This window comes from Orussus abietinus, unplaced genomic scaffold (genome assembly GCF_000612105.2).
Source record: "Orussus abietinus isolate OABI.00-Male unplaced genomic scaffold, Oabi_2.0 scaffold5, whole genome shotgun sequence".
Taxonomy (NCBI): Eukaryota; Metazoa; Arthropoda; class Insecta; order Hymenoptera; family Orussidae; genus Orussus; species Orussus abietinus.
The window spans coordinates 1,414,066-1,439,154 of record NW_019394929.1 but is presented as its reverse complement, the minus strand read 5'-3'; the positions used below and the strand labels follow the sequence as shown (position 1 = coordinate 1,439,154).

At 43.1% G+C, this 25,089-nt stretch overlaps 5 protein-coding genes across 8 annotated transcripts; 3 read left to right on the top strand and 2 right to left on the bottom strand.

Moving 5' to 3' along the window:
* The first annotated feature begins 192 nt into the window (after positions 1–192).
* Positions 193–1,261, top strand: LOC105701397 (protein PBDC1). The gene is made up of 4 exons (XM_012428118.2): positions 193–374; positions 597–662; positions 735–794; positions 877–1,261. Exons 1-4 carry the CDS (start codon positions 354–356, stop codon positions 1,234–1,236), a joined length of 507 nt encoding a protein of 168 aa, XP_012283541.1. The 5' UTR covers positions 193–353; the 3' UTR covers positions 1,237–1,261.
* A 103-nt stretch (positions 1,262–1,364) lies between these two features.
* On the bottom strand, positions 1,365–3,636 carry LOC105701396 (probable ATP-dependent RNA helicase DDX56). Its single transcript, XM_012428117.2, has 5 exons — positions 3,318–3,636; positions 2,803–3,246; positions 2,464–2,723; positions 1,900–2,397; positions 1,365–1,821 (listed from the first exon to the last, which is right to left on the bottom strand). Exons 1-5 carry the CDS (start codon positions 3,390–3,392, stop codon positions 1,461–1,463), a joined length of 1,638 nt encoding a protein of 545 aa, XP_012283540.1. The 5' UTR covers positions 3,393–3,636; the 3' UTR covers positions 1,365–1,460.
* Positions 3,637–3,727: 91 nt separating this feature from the next.
* LOC105701353 (inositol polyphosphate 1-phosphatase) lies at positions 3,728–6,281 on the top strand. 3 transcript variants are annotated; one of them, XM_012428030.2, is made up of 6 exons: positions 3,728–4,066; positions 4,384–4,598; positions 4,676–4,946; positions 5,003–5,171; positions 5,263–5,621; positions 5,735–6,281. In XM_012428030.2, exons 2-6 carry the CDS (start codon positions 4,386–4,388, stop codon positions 5,785–5,787), a joined length of 1,065 nt encoding a protein of 354 aa, XP_012283453.1. In that variant the 5' UTR covers positions 3,728–4,066; positions 4,384–4,385; the 3' UTR covers positions 5,788–6,281. The 3 variants fall into 3 exon arrangements, with proteins under 3 accessions (XP_012283453.1, XP_012283452.1, XP_012283451.1); XM_012428029.2 differs by having other exon boundaries at positions 3,729–4,053; positions 5,263–6,281; XM_012428028.2 differs by having other exon boundaries at positions 3,729–4,066; positions 5,263–6,281.
* Positions 6,282–8,156: 1,875 nt separating this feature from the next.
* On the bottom strand, positions 8,157–24,437 carry LOC105701114 (RYamide receptor). The gene is made up of 6 exons (XM_012427558.1): positions 24,054–24,437; positions 23,043–23,293; positions 22,104–22,263; positions 10,665–10,733; positions 8,699–8,939; positions 8,157–8,353 (listed from the first exon to the last, which is right to left on the bottom strand). The coding sequence occupies exons 1-6, from the start codon at positions 24,435–24,437 to the stop codon at positions 8,157–8,159; spliced, it is 1,302 nt and encodes a 433-aa protein (XP_012282981.1).
* On the top strand, positions 17,966–21,242 carry LOC105701354 (pancreatic triacylglycerol lipase). Of its 2 annotated transcripts, none has more exons than XM_012428032.2 (7): positions 17,966–18,124; positions 18,627–18,690; positions 18,826–18,971; positions 19,127–19,369; positions 19,469–19,669; positions 19,867–20,026; positions 20,216–21,241. In XM_012428032.2, the coding sequence occupies exons 1-7, from the start codon at positions 18,067–18,069 to the stop codon at positions 20,292–20,294; spliced, it is 951 nt and encodes a 316-aa protein (XP_012283455.1). In that variant the 5' UTR covers positions 17,966–18,066; the 3' UTR covers positions 20,295–21,241. The 2 variants fall into 2 exon arrangements, with proteins under 2 accessions (XP_012283455.1, XP_012283456.1); XM_012428033.2 differs by lacking the exon at positions 17,966–18,124 and adding an exon at positions 18,226–18,280 and having other exon boundaries at positions 20,216–21,242.
* Positions 24,438–25,089: the final 652 nt, after the last annotated feature.

The window sequence follows — 25,089 nt, the reverse complement described above, 5'->3', positions numbered from 1 at the left end:
GATTTATTTTCAACTTAATGACAACCAGTGACAACCAGAGATAAGTTGGGAGATTGCTCATGGTCAGGATCGCGCGATCGCGTTCTGTGCTGTCCTCGGTGGAGAATGCAGGCGACTAATGCACTTGCCCTCAGCGCTCGGTCGTCGATAACGCTTGAAACCGCTCTGAAAATTATCGAGAAACGCTCGAAAACGTTCAAAAACGGTCAAAAAACGTTTTCTTGAGCCATCTGACGGACAGTGCGGGAAGTATGGTCATTTATGCCATGAAAATTATTTTTCAAGTAATCGGTTGAGACGTAAGCGGCTTTTTCTTACTTAATATTAAACAATAGTTCGAATAAAGACGAGACATGGCTCATATTGGGAACGTGGTAAGTTTTTAGTGGAGCAAAGTACTAATTGTTGTGGAATTTAGGTTTCGACTTTCGATGAAAAATCAAAGTTAAATAGCTTAACCTTAAAATTTATTAGAAAAGGATTGATCAAATTTATAACATTTTTTATCTTGTCTTTCAATTCGATTTTATTGTTAAAATTGATTCCAGGTACTTTGAAGAGTGCTCATAGTGAATAATATATCAATATTTTTGCAGACAGCAGATCAGCTGATTGCTGGTTCTAGTGTATTGTCTAGACCCGCAGAAGAGTTTGAAAATGATGTATGTAAGAAATAAATGTCCTACACTTTTATACAGCATGTGACTGTTGAATATCTATTTTATTTTTTGTAGCAAACTGTGGAAGCGATGTGGGCAATGAAAGCATGGGAGCATGCTGAGATATACTTCAATGTAAGGATCTAATATTCAATACCATAATATTTTATAATTCAGTATATATGTACTTTTTAACTCAATTACTTTTGATCATCAGATATTATGTTCCGTCGATCCCAAGCTGTTAAGACTGTCACCTCATGATGATCAGATTTATAAATTATTTCGAGAAGTATTTCCTGATTTAGCAGTAGATGTGATAAAGGAAGACGAGTTAAAATCGAATGAGGGAAAGCATAAATGGAGACCATTCTGTGAGCAATTTAAAGGTATTGTTGAAGATTATAGTTTTGGCACGTTACTTAGAGCCGATTGCAAAGGAGACTACTCTGAGCAGAATAGCATATTAACGACAAGAATACAATTTTATGCAATTGAACTGGCAAGAAACAGGGAAGGTTTAAATGACTGCATACGAGATTTATACAAGCCTAGAAGAACTGCCACAAAATCTTAATTTACATGACTACAATGTAAATTAAGTCAGTGTCATTTTAAGCATCGATATTGGTGCATAATTATTTTTATATGACGTGGAAGTAATTTTATACATATATAGGTCTTCGTGTTAATAAAATACAAAAATCCAGATATGTTCCTTTATCTATTACAGTTGTACAAATTTATTCTTGTTTAATGCAGTACATTAACATTTAACCTCTAAGTCAATTATAAATAAACTTATTTTTTCGGTATACTAAGGCTAATTAAAGGATTCGATGCTCTTGCTTGATACTTTGATTTAGCTGCTGTAGCTCCAGATGCTGCAGCTTCTCTGTTAAACTTTCGTTTCCTTTTCCCAAAACCGATAAGCCTTTTTAATGAGGGAGGCACAATATAATCTGGAACGTCTCTCAAATGTGGTTGTAATTTAACGGTGTGTAATGCCTTGTCTTGTCTTAACGACTGCAAGTCTCTGGGATTGTCATCGAAATAGCTCTTCAACTTTTCACAATTAATAACTTCTTGTTTAATCTCTTTTAATCTGGCTTCTCGCACTGCGATTCTAGTAACAGCTTTCCAGGCGTCTCGTGATCTATACCTGTTATCGAAATAATTTAGACATTACCTAGAGGAGTTTCAAGAATAGAACGCATAAATACATATAGCTACTACGTACCTAAAGCCTTCTACTTCTTCTAATTTGAATTCATAAGTTTTGAACACTTTTTCATGACTATAGCTTTTTTTCAACTCATTTTCTACTTCTTGAAACAAGGCTCTTTCCCGCAGCGATATAAAGTTTAACGAAGTGCCTTGATTTTTTCCTCTAGCAGTTCGACCCGCTCTATGTATATATGAGTTAACGTCTAATGGAAAATCAAAATTAATAACATTTGACACAAATTGAAAATCTATGCCACGTGCAACCCCAGATTCTTTGTCTTTCCTTCGTTTCCCTTTTTTCTGTTTTACGGCATACGGTTCTTCCAAGGATTTTTCATCTGAAGCAATGATAATATCATATGTTCCACTGTTGAACTGCGTGACAGCTCTGCATCGAGAACTTGCTGGTAATTCCGAATTAAGTACACATGTGGGAATCCCAAATTGTTCCAGAAAGAGTTTCAGTTTATAACAGCGATCTACAGTATTTACAAATATAATGCTTTTCCCTCTAAAATCAATAAAATATTTATAATTATATGATTTGTAATTGGTCTAAGTTATGCAAATAGCATACCTGATCAGGTGAAGCTTTAAAAGGGCATATAAAACTGCAGCTTTATCATTCTCTTCAGCTGCTAGAGTATAATGCGAGAGTTGGGATGGAGGTGCCAAGGGTGGTTCTTCCAGTTTTAAAGTAGCCGGATTGTGTAACACCAATTTCTTCAGTGTTAGAACATCTTCGGAAAGCGTAGCAGATGCTAATACTGCTTGATATATTGTCGGTAAGAAGGACAAGAGCTGCTTCACCTCGTCTTCGTACCCAAATGAAAAGATCTGTGAAAAAATGTTTCCTCTTATTTTTTCCTGCCTAGGAAGACAAAAAATAATAACGGAATAATAGAAATTGACTTACCAAGTCTGCTTCATCTATAATTAATGTGTCAAGACTGCGTTTGAAGTTCAGATTGTTCGCTTTCAAGTGTTGCAGTATTCTACCAGGTGTCGACACAACAATGTCAGGTTTCTCGGCAAGAAGAGGTTTTTGGGCACTTAATTCTACCTGTGGGCTGACGTCGAGACAGTTCACTTCTCGATGGCACTTTATCGTTAGACTGACAACAACGTCATGTATCTGCCTGCACAGTTCTTTACTAGGTGCCAAGACCAGTCCTTTAATTTCCTGCTTTGCTTGCGTCATTTTAGACATCAGAATCTTCTGTATAAGAGGTATTATAAATGCAGCTGTTTTGCCAGATCCAGTGCGTGCTCGAATTAAGACATCCTTTCCCTCGAGTAACAGGGGAATTGTTTTTTCTTGAATCAGAGTAGGCTCTAACCAACCTAATTGTGCGATACCCTGTGACGGATATTATTACATATAATTATCTCCCAAAATGAATCTCCCTACTTGATGAGATTATTTCGTACCTTTAATATTCTGTCATCCAGTTCAAATTCGTAGAAATTCTTGGGTTTCTCCTCGTTTTCATCCTCGGATGCCATCACGCCGGCTGTCAATACAACCTCACTCTCAAAACCGACCACGTGGTTATGTTACGACTTCGCTTTTTAAATGTTCTTAGATCACTCATTCGTGAAAAAACCCGGCTGTCTCTTTCATTCGTATTTTTGTCAATAAAATTATACCAAAAAATTCCTTAAGCTGCAAATTACTAAATATTCCTCGTTTCTTAATCACACATAGTATGGTAAGCGAAGTAGTATCGAAGTAACCTTAATTTCAGGACGAGCATGGTGCCATCTCTTGGCGACGACAGCGACCTTTCCTTTTTTAAAAATATAACTCCATCGGTACTATCGTATGCCTGCAAAGTATTGACGTCAGACCAACATGAAGGATGACTTTCCAACCAGAAATGAGTTAGGAGACAGAGATGAGTTGAGAGATTCACGGGAAGGATCGAGCGACCGCGTCCTGTGCGACCTCCGATGGAGGATGCAGACGGCTAATGCACTTACCACCTGTTACAACTCTGGGCAGCCCGAGAACTGGCTGAAAAAGTGATAAACTCCTCACAAAGCTCCAAACCCTGTATCCAGTTGCATTTGTGGGCGAGCAGAAGGCAATTGATAATCAGTTTTCGGAAGGCCCGATCGGTCTTTCCGAAAATTGATTCAACTTCGATAGTGAACATATTGTAAGGTTAGAATACCAGGTAACACTTTCAAGTAATTTTAATATTATTACTACATTGATTTGTGTAGAGTACGACCAGTGGCAAGAGTAACGCTTTGTGTTTAGTAGAGGATTAATTAGTTTAGTACTACATTGAATAAAGGATTGTAAGTAGGAAAGTCTAGATTAAAGCGAAGAATGTTTGTAATGTGTCAGTTATTCCCACTGCAGCATTTATCTGCAGTGGTCTTGTATTACACAATCTACCTTGTATGGATTCCCACGGAATGTCGATGTAACGTTTATGACATTTAAACTTGTTTATATGATATTGCATAGGATCGTCTTTTCTTTCAGACATGACCGACGGTAGTAGACTATTGCAACTCCTTTTGCAAGTTTCAGAGAAAGCTGCTAATATAGCCAGAACATGCCGTCAGAATGAAACACTCTTTAAATTACTCGTTCAGGAAAAGTCCGAAGAAGAAAAGAATCCTAGGTTCTTTCATGACTTTAAGACCCTAGCGGATGTTCTTATTCAAGAAACGATTAAGCATGATATTGGTCTCGAGGTTGGTCTCACAGAGTATATCACAATAAAGCGAGACATCGAGCAATTTTATTAGGCTACCGTAAACAAGAATCTTAGTTTCCAGAATTAGTAGAGGCGGTGAAAGGCGAAGAGAGTAACGTATTTAGTAACACTCTAGGAGAAACAATAATTGTAAATGTTTGTTCCTCTCTTAACGAAACTGCTGACCTTCTTTCAAAAGTCCTCGGAGACGATAAAGAGGCAGCCAGTTTATTAGCTCTAGAAGTTCATAAGGATATTACCATGTCCGATGTTCCAGTCGATTCAAATCTTCCCAAAGATCTCGATCTTCACATAAATGACTTAGGAATTTGGATAGACCCTATAGGTACGTTAGCTTTTCGTAGATATACCTTCTGTAAAATAATTGGTCAAATTTTGTAGACTCAACTGCTGACTATATTAACGCTATAGAGAAAGTGGATGAGGAAACAGGTATACATTTAAGTGGGTTGAGATGCGTCACTGTGCTGATCGGTGTATATCTTCAAAGCACAGGACTACCCGTTTTAGGCGTAGTTAATCAACCATTTTATATCAACAAAGATTCGCAGTAAGTAAGCAGAGAAATTTTTAACCGTTACGTATCACCGTAAGAAACCAGTGCTTATATTTCTTGGTACTATTCCCCATAAATTTGATAGATGGCAGGGAACTTGTTACTGGGGGTACAGTAACAACGGCACAAACAAATGTTCTCTCGGTGGTGCCACGAAACCTGGTAACGTGATATTACTTAGTCAGTCTGAAAATCCAGACATAAAGTGCAATCTCAAGAAAGGTGGCTTCTCTCTGATCGAAGCAACCGGAGCAGGTTACAAGATTTTGTCCGTAGCAACTGGTCAAGCTGATGCTTATATTTTATCTAAGTCTTCTACTTATCGGTGGGACACTTGCGGTCCTCAAGCTGTTTTACATTCTTTAGGAGGTGGATTGATAAATTTTTCAGAGTTCTCGAAACACTCCAAATCCTCCGATACATTCCTAACGTATTCGACGGAAGGTAAGGATTTTTCCAATAAGGATGGATTTATTGCTTATCGCGATACACAAATTTTGGAAACGCTCAGTCTTGTTCTCTCTTCCTAAATCCATATAGTCGGATCGTATTCATAGGTGGTCGATTCCAACGGGTTCCTTCAATTCCAACCCTTTCGGATTATTGTTGATCACGCAGGCATTCATTAATGTTCATTGTTTATTTGAAAATCGTGAACACTGACTTCCAACGGAATCCAGGCTCGGAATTCGAGTAGCAGTCAAATGTGTTCGATCACATGTAAGAAGTACACAGGCAGACTTATGTGTAAAGAAATATATGCTCGTGTACATTACACGTTTACTTAACTGTACATTATATATTATTCTAGCCCCAATAACTTACTAACTAAACCAGTCTTAATTACAAAACGTCGCATAACGTTACTCTGTTCCAGTTTTACGAAAGTAGAAATTATGAGGGGACACCCGATCTGTTAATTCCTCGTTTCCGTCTTTTTATCAGTGACATGTTATCGGTACTTAGTATAATGTATCGTTCCCACGCAATTTCAAGCGGAAATGCGGTAGTACTGGTAACCGTTGTGTCTTACAAATGTATGTGCCAAATGTTAAAGAAATTACTAATTAAACTATCGATGTTATCTTCTCGCAGTGCGGAGAACTTGTTGATACATTGTAAATAATGTCTCCTAAAGCCCTGACCCCTGGTGTGGACTTTTAACGAGATTTTTAATAATTGTACGAAAATATTCTGGCGAGGTGAATACATTAAAAATGCATAAAAAGAATTAACGAAAACAATTCACCGAGCTTAGCATACGCTCTGAACTCCCCAGAGAATTATTACAAAAATGTTTTATTCCGCTGCGTAAAAACGCGTATCCGTATGTTCTTGCATGACCATTGTAATGCGTGCAACGAACCGTAAATTATGCATTACGATCTCACAAATTTTCGCAGTTAAGCTTTAAGTATCGTCTATGACCTTACATTGACGGCCATTCACGGTTTAATTGTACCCTATAACGAAAATGTTAATAACATACGAGCACCAATCTTATGAAATTTTTTATTACAATCTCAAAAACCACGCCAATCTCTCATTGCAAAAATGGTTAATCTCAATATCTAAGCCCGATATTTAAGAGGTCGAACATCTCTTATAAATAAATTCTCGCGAAGAAAAATGAAAGCTTGATCCCCTCAACGTATAATAACTTTCATTTTTCGTATAAAAATATTGGACCTGCAATTTGTTTTCCGAATGAAAGACTTGAGAGGTTTATTAGAGCCAAATACATTATTCGCAATTAGATCATCCGAATGTAGACAGACGGGAACTGTTGCCGATGTTTACCTGAAAGGTAAACATCGAACTATTTCGATTTCATTTCCGGCGAGCAAAGGACATTTCGTCCCTGCCGAAAGTCCATTAACATATACGACTTTATTCGAGTACTTGGCAATTTAAGCGTACAAAATTATTAATAATCGTTCTCGGTAAAGTGCACGTCGTTTGTCCCATCCTGGAGAGAAGTAGACTTATTTTCGCTATTCAAAGGGTAGACTAGCGTCATCTTTGTGACGTAAGCTCTCGCTAATAATAGAGCGTTTGTTAATTATAATCTGGTTCATACGTATCCACGAGTTGTCTACTAATTTAGTAGAAATAGGTTCGATTCAGTCCAGCTGGTCTCGGCTTATAACGAATGTACATTGACGAGCGTAAAGAACTCCGATTTCGCTCGTTGTCCTATTGTCCATTCATTGTACGATTTCGTTTCCGGCCTCAGAGTGGAAAAATCGGTTCGCACCTGCCCTTAGCCCGCGATTCCACCTAAACTATTGTTTCCTACAATTGAAAGGGTAATTTTTATACTTCGCGATGTCGAGTCTCGGCGACAAGAACATTCGAGCGCGCTTCGTTCGCGCATCAAAGACGCATACAATGAACACGCGGCAAGTACTTAAATAACTGTTCAATTCACCAACATATTTAAATAAATCTCCAAACCCGTTAATTACATCTACCTCAAGGTCTTTATATTTTTCTTACTACCAGAGGACTAATATTTGCAAATTTCAGGTTCCATAACTTTCTTCTCGGCATCGAAAAACTCAGTTACACCGGGTTAAACGCTCATTCCTCCCTCATTTATTCAGTTATTTTGCTGAGAAAGGGAGGTGAAATGTACCGATCTAATTTCAATCTAGACTAACAGTCTCCTAGCAGTAGGTAAGTGTTTATTTAATTAGCTGCTTTGGAGGCGAAATAAATACCACGTGGTTAATGTGTGTGTCTTTGGCGTGCGACCTGTCTTACTCGAAAATGGTGGATCCCTCTTTTTTCTTTTTTCCACTTGAACGTGGGTCGATTGACGAAAAGAGTCTAAAGAGTCTCGTAATATCGGGGATCTCCCTGCAAATGTAGGATTTTCAGGTGTCCTTAAAGAGGCGACTCCGCAGGCTGGAAATATTTTTCCACTGTTGGGTTCGTTGTGCGTTCTTTTGCATCCCCTCGTTCCCGTGAATCGGCTCATATTCGTTCTTCTAATTGCGACTCCAATGGCGACATCCTTCGACCCTGCGAGGTGTGTGTCAAAAGTTCGCTGTTTCGCAGACTCGCACTTCTCGCCGGGGCGTAATGATTTCCGTTAGCTTTCCTCCGCACGCTCGTGTAAGTAGTGCAAGTGTTCATTCGTCGCAGCATCGAGTTGTCGTTCCCGTCTAAGCCTGGAAACGAAAATGGCCCCTTTGTACATCTCTTATGCCATGCCACGAGGTGACCAGAATTTGCGAAAAAGGTGCATCGTTCCCAGATTTCTTCCATTCTCATATCCGACGATATTTATCAAAGATTCGCCCGGAAAAAACATTGATACCAGGCGAGGTGTGCGAACTTGAGACATTAATTTGCGGATTTATCGCCCGTGGGGTGGACGGCCATGGAGAGCCATTTCCACTGCGAGCAATCTTCCCACTTTGCGAAAGATCGGCCCGAGGGGTTTACGACACGCGAACGCGTAAAACTTGCAGGGTAGGACGTCTATCTGGTGGTTTTCTTTTGATGCGTCTCACCGGCAAGAGCGATGCCCCCCATGCTGGTGTTATAAGTGCATCTCCTTTGTTCCGGAAAGGCATGCCGAATGCCGGGGACCCGTGCGAGGGCTGCGATGAAGCCTGTCCTGAATCTCGCATTCATCCAGCAATAGATGACCGGATTGTAGCAGGAGTGCGACATGGAAAGCCAGTGGAGCGCGGTCCACACAAACGGCAGGCCCCACCAGTTGCTGAGTCGCTCGTCATTGTCCATCACCAGCTGCAAAACGAGAATTGCTTCTGTAAATATGGCCAACAGTGGTATCGGGTGACTACACCCGTCAGAAATCAATGCCGACGGTCCGTGTCACAGTTTATTCGACTGCAGGGCTTAAGAGAGGGATTTTGCAGGTGACCAACATGGCGTCCGGCTACCGCGTCCGTAGACGAGTCGTAATTTCCTTTTCCATTTTTTTTTTTAATCATAGGGTCTCGCCCACAGCGCTTCGCGTCATGGAAAATGCGTCGTCTGGGTTGCTGATGGATTTTATGTAAAACTATTCAAAGCGAGCCAGCAAGGAATGCTCTTTGAAGGGGCTTTTGTACTCGAAGAAGTTAGTTGAGCTGCATACGACTGAGTTTGGTATATATTTAATGTAATTTTTAACGCTAGTTCTTTGGAGGATTTTTTCTGAAATTGAATATTGCGGGGTATCGTCCGAGATGTTTCCTAACGAGGAATATGCGTTCGCGTTGCTGGTGGATTTCGTGCAAGACTATTCAAACTAGGCCAGGGAATAACGCTTCTGAGAGGCTTTTATACTTGGAAAGGTACGTGGGATATCGAGGAAGCTTCTTAAAGCAAGGGCCTGAGGTATAACGAGTTGAGAGGTAAAAACCAATCGCAAGTTGGCGGCGAAATAAATTGCCAGCGGGACGAAAGTTCAAGCAGATACCGAGAGGACGCTGAAGGGTCCACCTCGGCGGAAAGGTTAGAGGGGAAAAATCGTCGCCAAGAGAAGTTTATCGGAAGTCTGGAAATGTAGGAAAAGGCTAAGTATACCGAAACGGCAAATAGCGCTGAAAAGGTCCGACAAAGGAGAATAGGAAGACAATTGGAGCTGTTCCAAGCGTCGAATTTGTCTTACGCTTGATTACTTTTCCACTTGGAGGTAGAGTTTCATTTGCAAATATATACGCGTGCAACAAGTTTCTTTATCAAGGTACCCTCCTACAATTACGTTATAAATGTAATACACCGCACTTCCGATTTGATATGAATTATTTCTTATCCAGGAAAGTTGCGCCGCCCTTTTCCGCTCGGACTATTCTTCGTAAGTGGCGCGAGGGCAACATTAATTACTCTTTGGAAAGTTTCGGTCACCCTTTCCGGTCCCCAAGGGCGTATTAACTCCCCACCTTTCGAAGATAGTTCGAAGGCACGATACTTTTGATATATCTGCTCGTTCGGGCAGTAACTCTTCGAGGGATGACGGCAAACGAGCGTATCTCGAGGGAGAGGAGGCGACATTCCTGGACCCACTGCGTGGAATGAAAGTTTTATGAACCCGGAAAGGGCTGCTGTATGGACCATGGTCCTTCCTCCTTCAGACTCGCGTTTCCGTAATCGTAACAATTTAATCGCCCACGAGATGGCGGAATTCCTGTACAACCACCTATGTAGCGGTTATTTTGGCTAAATCGGCCGAAATGATCCCGCCAAAGACCGATATGGCGCTTTCGTCCAATGACGGCCCTTTTTAGGACTCCACTAAACCGGAACATGTGCGATCGAAATCCAGAATCTCCCGCGAACGCATCTCGCCGGCCGTATTCCAATTTAAGTGCGTTCTAACAACCACTTCGGATAATATTTGCCATTTCTTGACGACCGGATTAACATGACACGGAAATGATCGCTATGCAATATTTCATATTAATCGCCGCGTCGCTAATTTTACTGCGATTTTTGACGGTCTTTGTGGCATCGATTTTCTGAACTTACTATTAGGACGTTGAATGGTAACCAGCAGACGGTGAACACGATTACTACCGTCATCATCATCTTCACCATCTGGAATGATAAATACATCCGTCATTTTAATTATTCTCCGAGACGATAATGTAATTCTTATTTAATTTATTTCTTTGTGATAGCTCGATAAGAGTTTCGTGCATTCTATCTCGAGAACAGACTTGTGGGATGTCTGGTGCATTTTGTTTTTATTAACTATCTATGCTCGATGGAAGTGGGAAGTGGCTATCGATTTGAAAATAGCTACGCGAATTCAATGCGGATCATCGTTGAACTGAAAGAACCAATTTTGCAGACCACTTCTTCCGGGCGCAAAATGTTCAACGAAAATTCCTGCCCGTCCGCGGTAACTAAAGAACAAATCTGACCTCTCTGCTGTCTTTTGTTAACAAATGGACACGACGGTTTCAGTGTTAAATAACCAGAAGCGCTGAAAGGGGGCGTAAGTAAAGAACGAGAACGGAATGTTTAAATAGCTCCGGACGAAAGAGACTCCTGAAACAAGAGTAACTTTCCCCTAGGAAGCAAGTATCGACTTCCTGGCACTTCCGGTAAAGTCTGATAGTCCGAGAGGAGATAAAGGCGTGTCGAAGAAACTCACGAATGTGTGGATTGCTTAACGCAGGTCATTCCTATTAATGATTTCGGATATGTCAAGATTTCCCCATAATTATTCCGGAATTTTCTCAGTCACTTACGAAGTGAAGAATTGCCAAATCCAATATTTGGCTCCACTAACGAAGTCGTTACGATTTTTTGCTGAGGTTCTTTTTTTCAGCCTCGATCGTTCCGCTCAGGAGTTATGGGGGATTATGAATGATAGGGGGAAATAAAAATGATTTTCGAGGCCGGGCCATTTACGCGGCAAAAAAATCTGGACGGATCAATCACGAGTTAAAGGCACCCTTACGCCGGGGAGATCGAAAGCAGATTTTTGCAGGGGTTGAAAAATGAGGCGACTGGTTCACCTCCTCGTTTGAAATTCCATCCGAGCCACTAAGAATGATTTATGGTGACAGCATTTACATGGAAACCCAACACCATTAGGAAGAGTAAGCAACATGCAATTCCACGGACTCGGCGCGCTCGATACCCGACAGCTTTAATTAATTTAGTTCACAAGTGAATTACTTCTCCCCTCGATTAAACACTCGAGAATGACCCTCCTGAACTGCCCATTGTTATTCCTAAACGCATATTTATCCTCCTGGATATTTTCTGAATATATTAAAAATATCGCCGGGATATTTATTTAAGCTACGGAACTTTACTTTACGCTACGTTCCCCGTAATTAAATTACATACTGCACCGAATTACGCTATACGTTAGCGTTGTGATTTCATTCCGAGGTCCAACAAGGCTCAAAGGGAGTGTCGCTCAGTCGCTTGAAATATGATTACATCCTTTGAATCTCTTTTTATTGACTAAAATTCCCTCATAAAAATCTACAGCCTTAATATACGTTGTTCTTCCTTTAAGCAGTGGCGCCGCAAACATCACAAGTCTTGCCACGAATTTCCTAACATCCCATGTACCTCTTAGGCGTTATCCCATAGAATCTACGCCTCGTCCCTCGAGATTCCACGTGGTAGCAGAGGAATTTCAAATGAGCTCCCTTGAGAATTTTGGGCGGGTCCCGAGGGAACGTTTGGGAGTCAAAAATGACATCCACAATCGACGTCGGGTTCCGGTTCATTAAGTCTTCCAGGAATCTCCTAGGGGAGTTGACATCCCCATAGCAAGGACACCCTTTTCGTCCATGATCACCCTCCTTTGACATCGGTTTTCCTACCTCGTTCTCCTGAAATGGCTGCTTCATAGGCGATAAGAGAGACGAGGAGGCACCCCTTGACAGTGGTAACCGTCCTTCCCTGTCTTTCAGACAGGAACACAGGACTTATCTCGACAAGATGTGACGAGGGACCGCGGCCTTGAATTTTCGAGCTTACTTCCGGCCCGGAAACTCGGTCAAGTGTCATCCAAGGAGATGGTCCCTGGAAGGGTCCTTTATAAGCAAACCTGTATGCACTTTCCATAACCGTGAGAGGAATGTAACTTTCGTTCCAGGTAAACCCTCTTCAATTTGCGAAATGGTTTCGTCGGATACATCCTTTTACAGGATTAGGGGTCCCCTGGGATATTGAACTCCATGAGGACGTATCGATCAGCTCTTGAGGGGCCATTGCCAAAATAAAATGCAATTTCGCCGCAGGACCCGAGACCATTATCCTTGCTCCCCTTGGATACGATTACTAGGTAGAGATCAATTTTTGACCCGAGTGCGCCGACAGTGCAGATTTATTTAAAAAATCAGTCAGATATCCACTTTTCATATCCGCAAAAAGTATCCAACAATTGTCGTAGGTGTGCCTTCTCCAATTTTCAGGATTTCATCGAATGCATTCTGTTATGGGGTCAGGGTATTCCCAGCAAAGCTGAGCTGCGTGAGAACGTATCGATTTGCTCTTGGGGGGCGATTGCCAAAATAAAATGCAATTTCGTTCCAGGGCACGGAACTATTACCCTTGATTCCCTTGGATACGATTACTGGTAAGAGATCAATTTTTATCTCAGTGCGCCAATAGTGGGGATTTATTTAAGAAGTGGTCCAGAATAAACTACAGGCTTGCGGTTACCACAACAGCGAAAAGCGTACACCGTTCGTTCTAGGTAATTCTATAAATTATGCAGAGTTCGTTGCAAGCATGCCCTCTTCAATTTTTAGAAAGGATCCACGTAATGCGTTCTGTAACAGAGTCAGGACCCCCCGCGAATCTGAACTCCGTGAGGACGTATCGATCTGCACACTGGGGGCTATTGTCAAATAAAATGCAATTTCAGTGCAAGGTACAAGACCATCATCCTGGATCTTCTCGGACACAAGTACAGCACTGTAAAATAAATTTCCCCCAAGTGCGCTAACGGGGGGGGGGGGGGGGGGATTTATTTTGCCGATGGCTCGAAATAAACTAGGATCGTAGGTACGGCACCATGTCTCTTTATGGGCCAATAAATAACGAAAGTCATATTCCCACTCGCGGCCATTCTGGGTCGAGGGACCAGAAGACGTTCTTTGCCAAGTTAAGAAGATATTCGCCGTCAGGAAGATTGCAATGACGAGTTCTCACGCTTCCAGGGAGCCCTGAAGTCTCTGAAAATGCCCTCTTTTCTACGATGGGGAGTCACGAGAGTTCCTCGAGTTTCCCCTCCTGAGGGGTCCATCCTGGAGGAAGTTTCGCGTTATCCTGGTGTTATCACCAGGAATCGATTCCCTAGACCTCGTAATTAAGCGTGCATCGGGTAAATGCGAAAGTGGAGGCCTGTCTTGTAATTTGGCAGGCTTGTTCCTCGTCTGGCCCCAAGTCTGCCAGTTCAGCGTGGCTTTGAAGAGGATCCTTCGGCCAGGACTCCATTGGCTGGTTCCAGGAGTTGCGTGCCAAGGTGAATAACGCGTTATTGGGCTGTATTTTTCGGCATCTCGGTAATTGGTTTTCTCGTCGGCGGTCGGCTTTATCTTACCTTTTCTTTTTTCTCTCGCCCGCGTTTTTTTCGCCCATTGTCCGATTACTCTCCCAAGAATTTCCCTCGCCCTATTTCGCCCGGGATCTCGCATTTCCTGGCAGGTCTCCTCTCTTTGTCCTCCTCGCTCTCCCAAACGCGATGGACTTCGGCAAAGGCTTTTCCTTGGGAATACCTTCGAGCACTGACGCGTCCCCCTTTACTATGCATGATAAAGGCGCGTTTCCTCTTTCAATTCGATTCTCTCGGTCAATTTTTCCCTTCCAGGGTCGACGATTCATCCTCCCTAGTCCGGACCGAAGGGCAGGGAAATCGATAAGACGTAAAGGATCGATGACACTTCTCGGTTGAGGAAGTCCTTGATGTATGTGGAGCACGCAAGGTCAACCCCAAACTGTGCGATAACCTGCCGGGATTTATGATATCATCTGTGCGAATATTGGCTCCTGGTACGAGATAGAGGAGCATTTTTCCCCGGAAATCGGCGATACTCGATGTCTCTATTATATGTTCCCGGAAACAATGGCCTTACCTAAGAGGCAGCACTTCGAGACACGCCGATTTTTATTTCTACGTCGTGCAACTTGTAAGGGGAAATTATTGTTACGAAGAAAGGATTATACGAAGTCGACATCCGTCTATCATTTTTTTTCTCCCATAATTAATTAATATAAAAATAGAAAATATTATTCAATCATTTAGGCGCGTGGAGGTGTTGTACCTTTGGCTTTAAATTCCAAATCGAAAAGCTAGCTTGCCGGGAGAAGATATTTCTTCACCGAAGGTCTATGTGGAATCCGCTTGAGATAGGGATTAATTCGTGGGGGGTCATCTGGGTGCGGTTATCACTGACTGTGGATTTTGGGAAGAATTTGCACCTGGCGTGGCTGGAATTCCGATGTATGGAACGGATCGAGTGAAAATTTCTCGTGAAAATCAGGTTTCCAGTTGACAGGCCGGTCGAGCTTTCCGATGGCCGTCCATTCGTAAAAATAAATCGCCCGCGGGTTTTCGTATATTTAGTAATATTTTATAATACCGTTTCCCCAGGGTGTATACATTGACTCGGCAAACACGTGGGGTTTGGCAAGCGACGGTGAAATATTTAAATAAGATCAACGGAGATACGGGAGGGAATATACATTGAGGAAACGGAACGTTAATATATGCGAGGATCGCACCTCGCATCCGGCGAACATGGCAGCAAGAATAAAAAACCACCTTGTCAGAGATATACACTTCACATTGAGATATGCACGAAATGTGAAAGCCCACGATAAACCATTTTCATTTTCGTAATGCGACGTGGAATTAGCAGTAATTCAAATGCCATTTTCGGTATTATGGAATTACGCCCACGGACCTCTTTTATTATTGCTTGTACTCCCCGTGATCAGGAAATTGTTCAATCATTTCATAAATTTTTCCTCGACCCGTGCTTTATTTCGTAGAGTAAAAAACAGCGGAGGATAAGAAGGGTACTTGTTAGAAGTGGTCTTCATCACTTTTTTTCTCCAGCTCCTTTCGGGTTGATGGATCCCTGGGTGGTACCAAGCTGGGTTTCTCGCGAAGAATTCGGAAAGGTCACGCACAATTTTCTCGGCTACGAAGCTTTTGCCCTGAATTAAGTGCCCATGCTTCAGACCAGGTGGAGGTCCGTGATAGATGGTCCCAGGGATCTAGTAAAATCGAAATCCTTGCCAATATTACAGAACTTCGGGCCCTTGCAAACGATGATGGAGGTCCACGATAGATGGGCCCAGGAATCCAGTAGAATTTAATTCCTTGCCAAAATGACAGGACTTCAAGCCCTCGCAAACGATGATGATACGCTTGGCATTCGCAAAAGCGGAAATTCGTCGATTTTTCCCACCATAAAAGTGGAGAAAAGGAAGCCTTTAATTTTTCCACCTGGCTGGTTCCCTATTTGGCTGCTCGATGGGACGTAACAATATCCTTCCACTATTTCTCTGATCTCTGGCAGCTTGTTCTTTTTCTCCCGAGGCGCATCTTCAAAGCCAGATTACCCTCCTACGGCTGCCGTAATTTCTATGATATTCCTATTCGTTGCCGTTAATTAATTAAATACTCCCCGAGAACTCAAACGGACTAGTACTTGAAAGCAGAGAGCGAGAAGACCCGCAACGCTTCCGAGATTCGCCCTAGTTTTGAAAAATGATCCCTTTGTGCTGAGAAAAGCACTTTGCCGCGTGTAATTTTAGAAAAATCTTCGCTGATCAGTTGTATCAACGTTATTATTCGAGCATTCGTGAGGTCCGATTTAAAGAGAATTTTTTTTTTTTCAAATTATTAATTATCAAAAGTGTCACCTGGGGGGATGAAAGAGTAGTGTATATTTGTATATTTTATGATTCGAGGAAATTGTTTGAGGCTTTTTACTGGATTGGATGGTTTTCATCGTTTAATAATTTGTTGGGTAATCTTTTACTGCATGACTGGTTAAAGGCTGTCGATATCTGAAATCGGGCAGGCGTCCGACACCCGATAATGCCGGTTATATTGAGTAATTCGATGTGTTTCAGGTACCCAATAGAACACAGGTTACCCAAAATATTGCGGTATATCGGGAAATTCGAGTTTCCCGAGTACTGTCCGGCGGCGTCGAACTATCGGGTATCACAAGTACTTAATCTGATATTCCACGTATCCCTTGGCCCTTGTCAAGTACGACAATTACGTTTAAATGATCAATATTTGCGTCCATCACGCGACCTAGAAACAATCACGAATTTCGGCTCTCCTTTGCCTCCGATATACTTTAAAATCAAAAGGAAACGCAGCTCTGAAGTTCGGAATTCAATTAGAATTCCTAACAGCACCACCAGGAAAATCAATTAAACCACGAGCTTAAGGAATACTTGGGAGTGCCAAGCAATTGCTGATAGTCCTGTTATTATCTTTACAGCCCATAAACCCGACTTAATCCAACGGCACACACTTTCTTCATTTTTATCCTTCAGGGTAGCCGTTACCATTAATCCCCGTGCGCATTAAATTTCTTAACAGCGAAAATAAAATGTTGAGCCTGATTATGGCACTTCCACCCTTTGTTTTAGGAGAAAGAATCTTATCACGAGGAGTAAATATAAAAATATATATCCATTCGAAATCAGGAAAGGAAATGGCAGACCGCAGTTCGCATCGATCAAACTATCGATATTTTGATTCCGATTGATTTATTTTCACCACGATGGCCTTTGAAATCGCTGATAAGGTCCATTCGCTCCTGGATAAGAAGGGATACCCTCGACGCAACCACCCCCGTTAACATCGGGGATGTTAACATCTCGTCAGGGGTACAAGAAGATGTTAACTCCGGAACTGATCGATAGGGATCATTTGGGGACAACGGGATGTGCGATTGGACCCTCGTTCTCTGGGTTTACTTCCTCCTAGGAGGACATTTCCGCCAGTGATAACAGCGTCGCGATAGCGCGATCAGGGCGAGCCGAACCCTTCTACCATTGACTCTATCCGTACTGTCGGTGATAAGTCATGATAAGCGGAATCGAATGTCTCAGGTTTGTTTAGTAAATTGTTCGGAATGAGGCATGCACGTGTGTGCACCTCTTTTCCAGCTTTTTCCAGCCAGGTTCGTTATCACCCTTCAGGCGATTATTCGACCCGGCTGTCCATGCATTATTATTCGCCTCCTTATTTCGTGCGCGATACACATAATTACTGTCCGGATAAGTCACGAGAACCACATAAATTCCACGGCACGCTCGCAAGTCGCGCGAGAGCGATATCACACGAGCTCCGATGGAATTATAGTCCGGCCACCTTCAACAGCCTCGAGGACGAGTTATCATTTCCTATCTCCCTGTTATCATGAGGCCAACTTGCGATCTTGTCATTTTAATCCTCTTCGCTGACGCCCTTTGCCATAGTGAGTACGAATCAGCCGAGTTAACGTCTCCTCCGCGTTTTTGTGGACCGTAGTCAGGACCTCATATTGGCCGTTTTCGCGGGTCACTTTTGTCATTTTTTGCCATCATCGCCATTTTCTCCGTAAAGTGGGATCTATACGTCGAGATGACTTCAGGTAATACTTTCCCATAATTTATTTAGCAATTAATTTACTGACACTTAGCTGAAATTGCTCAGTAATTCTGCCATTTCATCGTTGGTTTAAATGCGAACGACTGTCTGGGAATTTTACTCCTTTCGTCGCGTTTCCGCGGGCTGAGACTATGCGGAATAATGGCGGAAAATAAGAGGACAAGTCCCCTATCAGTTTCGCCCGTCCCTGCTTCATTAATAACCATCGACGAGAAGTTCCTTTATTCAGTTTGCCCCGGACGAACTCCCAATGATCCTCGGGGAGTTTTCGACGATGGGATTCTTCCCCGGTATCTCTTTAATATATTTATTCCTTTATTTCATTTCAGCCTGGGCTCTTTTCTCGCCGAATCCCGAGAAGCTTTTGAGCATTTATTTGCGATTATACAATGGGTAAGGAAAGCTCAATTCTGATTTCGCTCAATACATCTCCCTCTCTACATTGCATTATGCGAAGCACTCCTCCCTCACATTTGCACATGCATTTGACATCGAATTAATTATTAAAAAAAATTCCTCCCTTCTCAGAGACACGCTGGACGAGTTTGTGGACGTGTACGTGGAAAATGCTACAATGTTGCTCCCTAAAATGCAACTGTCACGTAAAACCGCGTTTTACATCCACGGATACACCGAAAGTGTGGACTCGAATAGTGTGAAAACCATCGTCGGAGGTATCTAAAAAAGAATATTAAATCATTAATTAACAATGGTAGTCCATACGCCGTTCAGAAATTCTTAAGGGAGTTCGCTTCTATCTCATCGGCTCCTTACAATTTTTCGCTTATTGTCCTACGAATCTATTTGATATCTCCCTAATCTCTCGCAGGATATCTGAAGCGCCAGGATCACAATATCATCGCCGTTGACTGGAGCAAACTGGCGGCGAGTCCTTACATCAGTGCGATTTCCAATAGCAAAGATGTCGGGATCACTATTGCTCGGGCTATACAGAAAATGGTCGAAGGAGGTTTAAGTCGCGAGAAAATACACGTCATTGGACATTCCTTGGGTGCACAAGTCGCGGGATTCCTTGGGAAAAACAGTAATTTCCCGATTCCAAGGATAACGGGTACGTAAACCGAGTAAAGGAAGGATATGCGAATTTTCCTGGCGATTTTTTCCATGCGCTTAGTGGGCACTTGAAATCTTTCGTTTGAATTTTTCCCAGGCCTGGACCCCGCGGGACCTTTCTATAATTTAGTTATACCTCATCTCGAGGCTGGCGACGCCGACTTTGTGGACATTATTCATACGGATGCAGGAATATACGGAACGAGATTAGTTACAGGCTCTGTAGACTTTTTCCCAAATGGCGGCGTTCGCGTCCAGCCTGGATGCCCCGCCACCTTTGAAATTGAAAGTCAGGAAGGTATGGAGATGTAATTTAAAATTGTCAACGGATAATTAGTGGCAGAACGACTGTCATCATGAAGAGTACACACGTTATCGGTGCATATCCTTAACGCTATCACAATTATCTGGTGCAGTCGTCAAACTGTCAGTCAAGTCGGCACAGTGCACCACGTGGTTCTGTAATACAATTCATAGATAATTTACGCAATTTAGATTTTTGTAGCCATCATCGATCCTGGGTTTTCTACGCGGAATCGTTGACAGATGAGGACTCCTTTATCGGCAGAAACTGTTCCTCTTATCTTCGTTTCACCACGGGGGAGTGTGACAACAATGATACTGCTGTAATGGGCTATGCAACACCTCCAAATACGTTAGTAACTCATTTTTAATTCCGACTTGTCGCGTTAATTGTTAATCAAAAATCACTCAATTTGGCGTTAGAGTTATCACTTCGTATACCTGTAGTGTATTCATTACGGCGCGGTTTCCTCGAAATCGGAGAATTAACTGACAAAGTACTTCGCCAGTGAATAGACCCTTGACTTGTCGCTCGTTTCAGGAATGGCACTTTCTACTTGAAAACCAATTCGCAGTCCCCTTACGGCAGGAAACTCGAAGGGGCCGAAGGAAGCCTGTAACTAACGACCACAGGATAGTAATACACCTTCCTCGACAAATTTCTCTCCAGGCGAGAGTAAAGACCTTCCCACAAGCTGATACGGTTTAACAACCTCTTCGACTCCGTAAAGACACTTTTCCATTCCCATCGATAAGCCATAGATGCATCGCCACCCATCCGTGAGATTTTTCCACAATTTTCCATCACCAATCAAGATCAACATCAAGACGTCGAGATCAACCGCACTTGAGCTAGTCAATTAGACACACTTGCCGTGGGGCTATTCCCTCGAAACTAACGAAAAAAAAGGTAATAATAATAACAAAAAAAAAAAAACGATTTCATTGAGAACCGATTGCCTTTGATTTCATATGATGAACGATGCGATTCGGTAACGAGTGACAGTCGACCTTAAAACGTTTTTCGGTGATTTCCAATGATTTCCAGTAATTTCGAGCCTCCGAATAATCCCTCGGGAATTTGCATGAAAAGTAAAGGATAGATGACCATCACATCTTGCTGAAGTACCTTCTAAGGTGTTCGTGGGTAATCTTGCAAGGCTGGTTCCTGGTTATTAATATGCAAACCATGAATATACATAAAGATCAGAGCTGCAACCGTCAGTTATTGTAAAAAGTCGGACCGTACACCGAAACAATGAGACTGCATAATGCGAGATGGTCTTCCGGGCTTGATGTCCGCTCATAAAGGAAACGCTTCGAGGAGGACTTAGCCGAAGAGATTTTTAATTTCCGGTACTCTTCGTCGCGACAGTAGTTGGCGGAACACGTGTCGTAATTCCCGCTTCGGTCACTCTTTTGCAATTGAATTGTCGTAGCCAGCTGTCATTCGTGTCGGAGTGAACGTCGGTGATTAAAGCACTGGCAAGGCCACTCGAGGGACTTTATTCAAATCTCTGGCACTGTGGAAACCAATAAACGCACCTTCCAGTCCTAGAAGCGCGCACGTCATATCGGCTCGTTAATCTCGAGCTTTACGTTCGAATACGCCGTTCCTCTTTTCATCTGGCTTTCTTGAGCGGACCATTCGGCGCACGAGCGCGCCCGGAATTTTAGCCCCGATGCTTTTAAAAGCTCCCGAGCCGAGAGCTTTCTCGGCCGAGGAGTTCCCGTGTCGGCTTTTTGATAACAGGCGCGAGAAATTTTGGCGAGGCGGAATTTCATTAGAATTCTGACTAACTTTCCTCGCCCGGAATAACGCGCTAAAAGCTCTGAGAGAGGTCTTGACCCTTTCGATAAAGCATCGAGGTTTTCCACTATCATGCCTCATGGCGAATCGCTGGGACCGTGTTTCATTATTGACACTTCGGAATGCACATCCAGACAATCGATTTTCCGAGATAAGTCGTCTTCTTGTTGAGAAGCCTCTACGATGAAGCCTTTTCAACCTGAGAACGTCCCTGAATAAGCCTCTCTATCTTTTGTGTCAGAGAATTCCCGGAGATCATCCCCTACACTCAATTCTTCGGTCCAGATTAATACTTTTAATACGAGGCTCGGAGCTTTCCTGCGCTACTAGTTATTACTCGGAAAAGAATTACCGTTTCATCTCGTGATCCCTGACTTACAACTTCCACTAATCATTTGTGGTACTAGAAGTTAATGATTTTATTATGACCTTAAAATTACTATTACCTTGGAGCGCGGCAAGATCGATTTTCAATCGTTAAAGTGGATAGAAGAATTTTTATAAATATTTGTATTGAGAAATTGGTTCGTTTGTAAGTGGCCTGAGGCGTCCATCTTGGAGGCGAGGAGAATTCTTTGGAAGAGTTCCGATTCTCCTTGACGGAAGGAAGCTGGCTTACCTTTCTTTTAGACCTTGCCATCCTTTGGTCTCTCGTGTTTTCCGCCTCGCCTGGCGGTCTTTTTCCCCATACCATCACGGCTATGCTGGTGTACGTGAACATGAGCACCATGAGAGGCACAAGGTACTGGACGACCAGCAGAGCGATGGAGTAGTAATACCTGAAATCGGTCAGACGTTATCGAGTGGATCCTTCCCACATCTTTCCCAATTTAAAATTATCCAAGTGAGCCGTAGTTAATCTCTCCCCAAAGTACGTCCATCGATCCGACACCAGGAATATCCTACGAGCTTAATTCCTACAATTTAAACCACGTCGTCTTGAAAACTGGTACTTCCATCTCCCCGCGGAATTATCTCATAATCGCATCCCCCGACAGCCGCACCCGCCGACGACGATTAATTTCCATTCCGATAATTACAACTGGGGGACAAATAAATTGCTTAATACGTTCATCCAGACACGCGAGGAGGTGAATCCGCGACACTGTCGAGGCATTGTTGCACCGTGATGCATCGGCGATGCACCCTGATCGAACATGCCGACCTTTTGCGGTATAAACGGCGATTTCAACGAGGACACCGGAGAATATCTCGGAGCGTGGGCACAAAAGGGTTAATCCCTGCATGCACCAAGCATGGACAATACACCCTAAATCAGGATTCACCGAATAGCACGATTATAAACAACCGTTTAATGTTTTCCTCGCCACAGTTCTGGCTGATCCGATTATCGTTAACGAGCAGCCGCCTCTGGTAGGCAAAATCAAGATGGCGGACCTTCGGCGTCCGATTCCCTGTTATCTTCCCTAAATAAAATTCCCTAAGCCACGGTATAGCTTGATAAGGTTGCTCCCCTTTCGAACTAGCATGCTCGACATCTCGGGTCTTCAGAAAAAAATGTGTAATTAATTTTCCAACGAATCTCCCCAGGGGTTACCTGTGCTGCAACGACGGCCAGTCCTCGTGGCAGACGTAGCGGTCGCACCTTCTGTAGCCGTCCGTAGGCTGGAAAAGCCTGGAGACCACAGCGATGGGGAAGGACACGATTAATGCCACCATCCACACAGAAAGGATCAAAAGTTTAGCTTGCCTCTTGCTCATGCGTGGCCTCAGTGGCCACATTATGGCAGCGTATCGGTCGATGCTTATCGCAACCAGGGTATAGGCACTCAGCAGAACCGATACCGCCTAAGAGAATTTACAGGAATTTACAGATCGATCCGTTTACATCTAGTAGACAGGGCTATACAGCGATTTCGTGGGAAAATGGAACGGAACACGCGATATGATGGCGTTATGAAGAAGTGTCGGGGTGGAGGGAATTTCGAAGTTATATTAGCCGCGCATTAATTGCAGTTCCTTATCCGCCTCACTTTGCAGGAATGACTGACACGTGGCACGTAACTCCTGCCACCTCGCAATCTTGTTTGCATTACGAGGAGGCACGGATGTACCTGCGGAATTTAGGATGAATCGAAATTATCACGTTCGCTGGAAATAGATTTTCTTCATGACACTTTGCGCTAACGAGAGGACTGGCAGTTTAATAGCCTCCGAGCACGGAGAGGATCGAATCGAGTCGTCGAGAGGAAAACTCAAACTACGGTCGTGCTTGATGTATCCCTTGATCATTCCTCTCGACATTTATATTTCACGTCATCTTTGACTTTATCGCGGATACTCGTTTCTGGATTTAATTATCTACGGTAATCACCCGTCTTGGGGGGGCTGGACCATCATGAATTTCAAGGCTCAACTTCGCTTTTTTAGGGGTCGAATTTGGAAAAGTCCCATAATGGGTGTTTTTCCAAAAATCCTGTCTCGAGATTTTAAGTTCCTGGGGGCAGGGGCTTGATTATCAGTGAGTCCGTTATTTTATATATGAATGTATTAATATGTTTGACATATTAACGCGTTAAAGGAACTATGTTAGAGTGAAGCTACCTACCTGGGAGTAGTTAACGATGGGACACAATTCCGAGCCGAAAGGCCAGTATTGGAGGATCAAGGTGCTGATGAAGCTGGTGGGGACGCAGAAGAGGGCCATGAAGATGTCACCTACTGCCAGGTTCACGATGAAATAGTTCGTCACCGTCTTCATCCTCGGACTGCTGTAGACCACGTAGCACACCAGTCCGTTCCCCACAAGGGCTATCACGAAAATCGTGCTGTACAGGAAGTAGATAGTAGCTTGAAACCAGAGAGACGAGAGGACGCTACTTCCTGCCGGGAATTCGTCGCAAGTAACATCCTGACTCAAGTTCCAGGACCACTGGATTTCGGTGCCTCGCAGTCCGAGGTCCTCCGAGTCATCCAGGAGGCTGATGTTCATGGCGGTTCGTCAATCCGTTCCACTTACTGAAAAATAATAATTAAACGGATTACGCATCTCCCCTAACCCTCGAATACGTCGTAATATCTCGAAGCACCTCGATAACCACTACACGTATGATATCAAAATTAATTACCAGCCAAGGAAGAATTAATCACGTCAAAGCGACCCGACCGACGACTACTCCGAAATCTTGCAGGAGTTTAAAATGAATTTTTCATGGAATTATAATGGCCTCCTTATCAAATTTCTCCAGCAAAATGGAAGCTATGCGTAGGTACGCCGCATACTTAAAACCGTTATTAAGAAATACGATTTATAATGAAAGATCTTAATGCAAACGTGTCTCCTTTAGGCCGCGGTTTTTCGCCGTTTCTCTGCTGTGCCTCCTACCAACGGTATCGAATTTATTCCCGGCGAATGCGAAGGTATCGGATTGCCCTTGTGAACTTTATATTCGCGGGGTACAAAAAGTCGAGTGTTCCCAGAAGGGATTTATGTCAGGATCGGCATAGTCGACGGTTCCACGGACATTATTTATTTCCTCAGGAGACGCGCAGGAGTGAATTCAAGCGGGGAAGAAAGCGACGAAGGAAGCAAGCTGCGTTTCCGCCAGCTCGATCAATTCCGGGGATGTTTCCGGAATACGAAA

Excerpts from the sequence above, each read along its gene's own strand:
- LOC105701397 (XM_012428118.2), top strand. The coding sequence starts at position 354 with ATGGCTCATATTGGGAACGTG. Across the intron at positions 375-596 it reads TGGCTCATATTGGGAACGTG|ACAGCAGATCAGCTGATTGC; the intron begins GTAAGTTTTTAG and ends ATATTTTTGCAG. Across the intron at positions 663-734 it reads CAGAAGAGTTTGAAAATGAT|CAAACTGTGGAAGCGATGTG; the intron begins GTATGTAAGAAA and ends TATTTTTTGTAG.
- LOC105701396 (XM_012428117.2), bottom strand. The coding sequence starts at position 3,392 with ATGGCATCCGAGGATGAAAACGAGGAGAAACCCAAGAATTTCTACGAA. Across the intron at positions 2,724-2,802 it reads TTATAGATGAAGCAGACTTG|ATCTTTTCATTTGGGTACGA; the intron begins GTAAGTCAATTT and ends ATTTTTTCACAG. Across the intron at positions 1,822-1,899 it reads GAAGAAGTAGAAGGCTTTAG|GTATAGATCACGAGACGCCT; the intron begins GTACGTAGTAGC and ends TTTCGATAACAG.
- LOC105701353 (XM_012428029.2), top strand. The coding sequence starts at position 4,386 with ATGACCGACGGTAGTAGACTATTGCAACTCCTTTTGCAAGTTTCAGAG. Across the intron at positions 4,599-4,675 it reads AGCATGATATTGGTCTCGAG|TTTCCAGAATTAGTAGAGGC; the intron begins GTTGGTCTCACA and ends CAAGAATCTTAG. Across the intron at positions 5,172-5,262 it reads TATATCAACAAAGATTCGCA|ATGGCAGGGAACTTGTTACT; the intron begins GTAAGTAAGCAG and ends TAAATTTGATAG.
- LOC105701354 (XM_012428032.2), top strand. The coding sequence starts at position 18,067 with ATGAGGCCAACTTGCGATCTTGTCATTTTAATCCTCTTCGCTGACGCC. Across the intron at positions 18,972-19,126 it reads TGTGAAAACCATCGTCGGAG|GATATCTGAAGCGCCAGGAT; the intron begins GTATCTAAAAAA and ends AATCTCTCGCAG. Across the intron at positions 19,670-19,866 it reads TGAAATTGAAAGTCAGGAAG|ATTTTTGTAGCCATCATCGA; the intron begins GTATGGAGATGT and ends TACGCAATTTAG.
- LOC105701114 (XM_012427558.1), bottom strand. The coding sequence starts at position 24,437 with ATGAACATCAGCCTCCTGGATGACTCGGAGGACCTCGGACTGCGAGGC. Across the intron at positions 8,940-10,664 it reads TACCATTCAACGTCCTAATA|CTGGTGATGGACAATGACGA; the intron begins GTAAGTTCAGAA and ends CTCGTTTTGCAG. Across the intron at positions 8,354-8,698 it reads GGGGGGCATCGCTCTTGCCG|GCTTAGACGGGAACGACAAC; the intron begins GTGAGACGCATC and ends TTTCGTTTCCAG.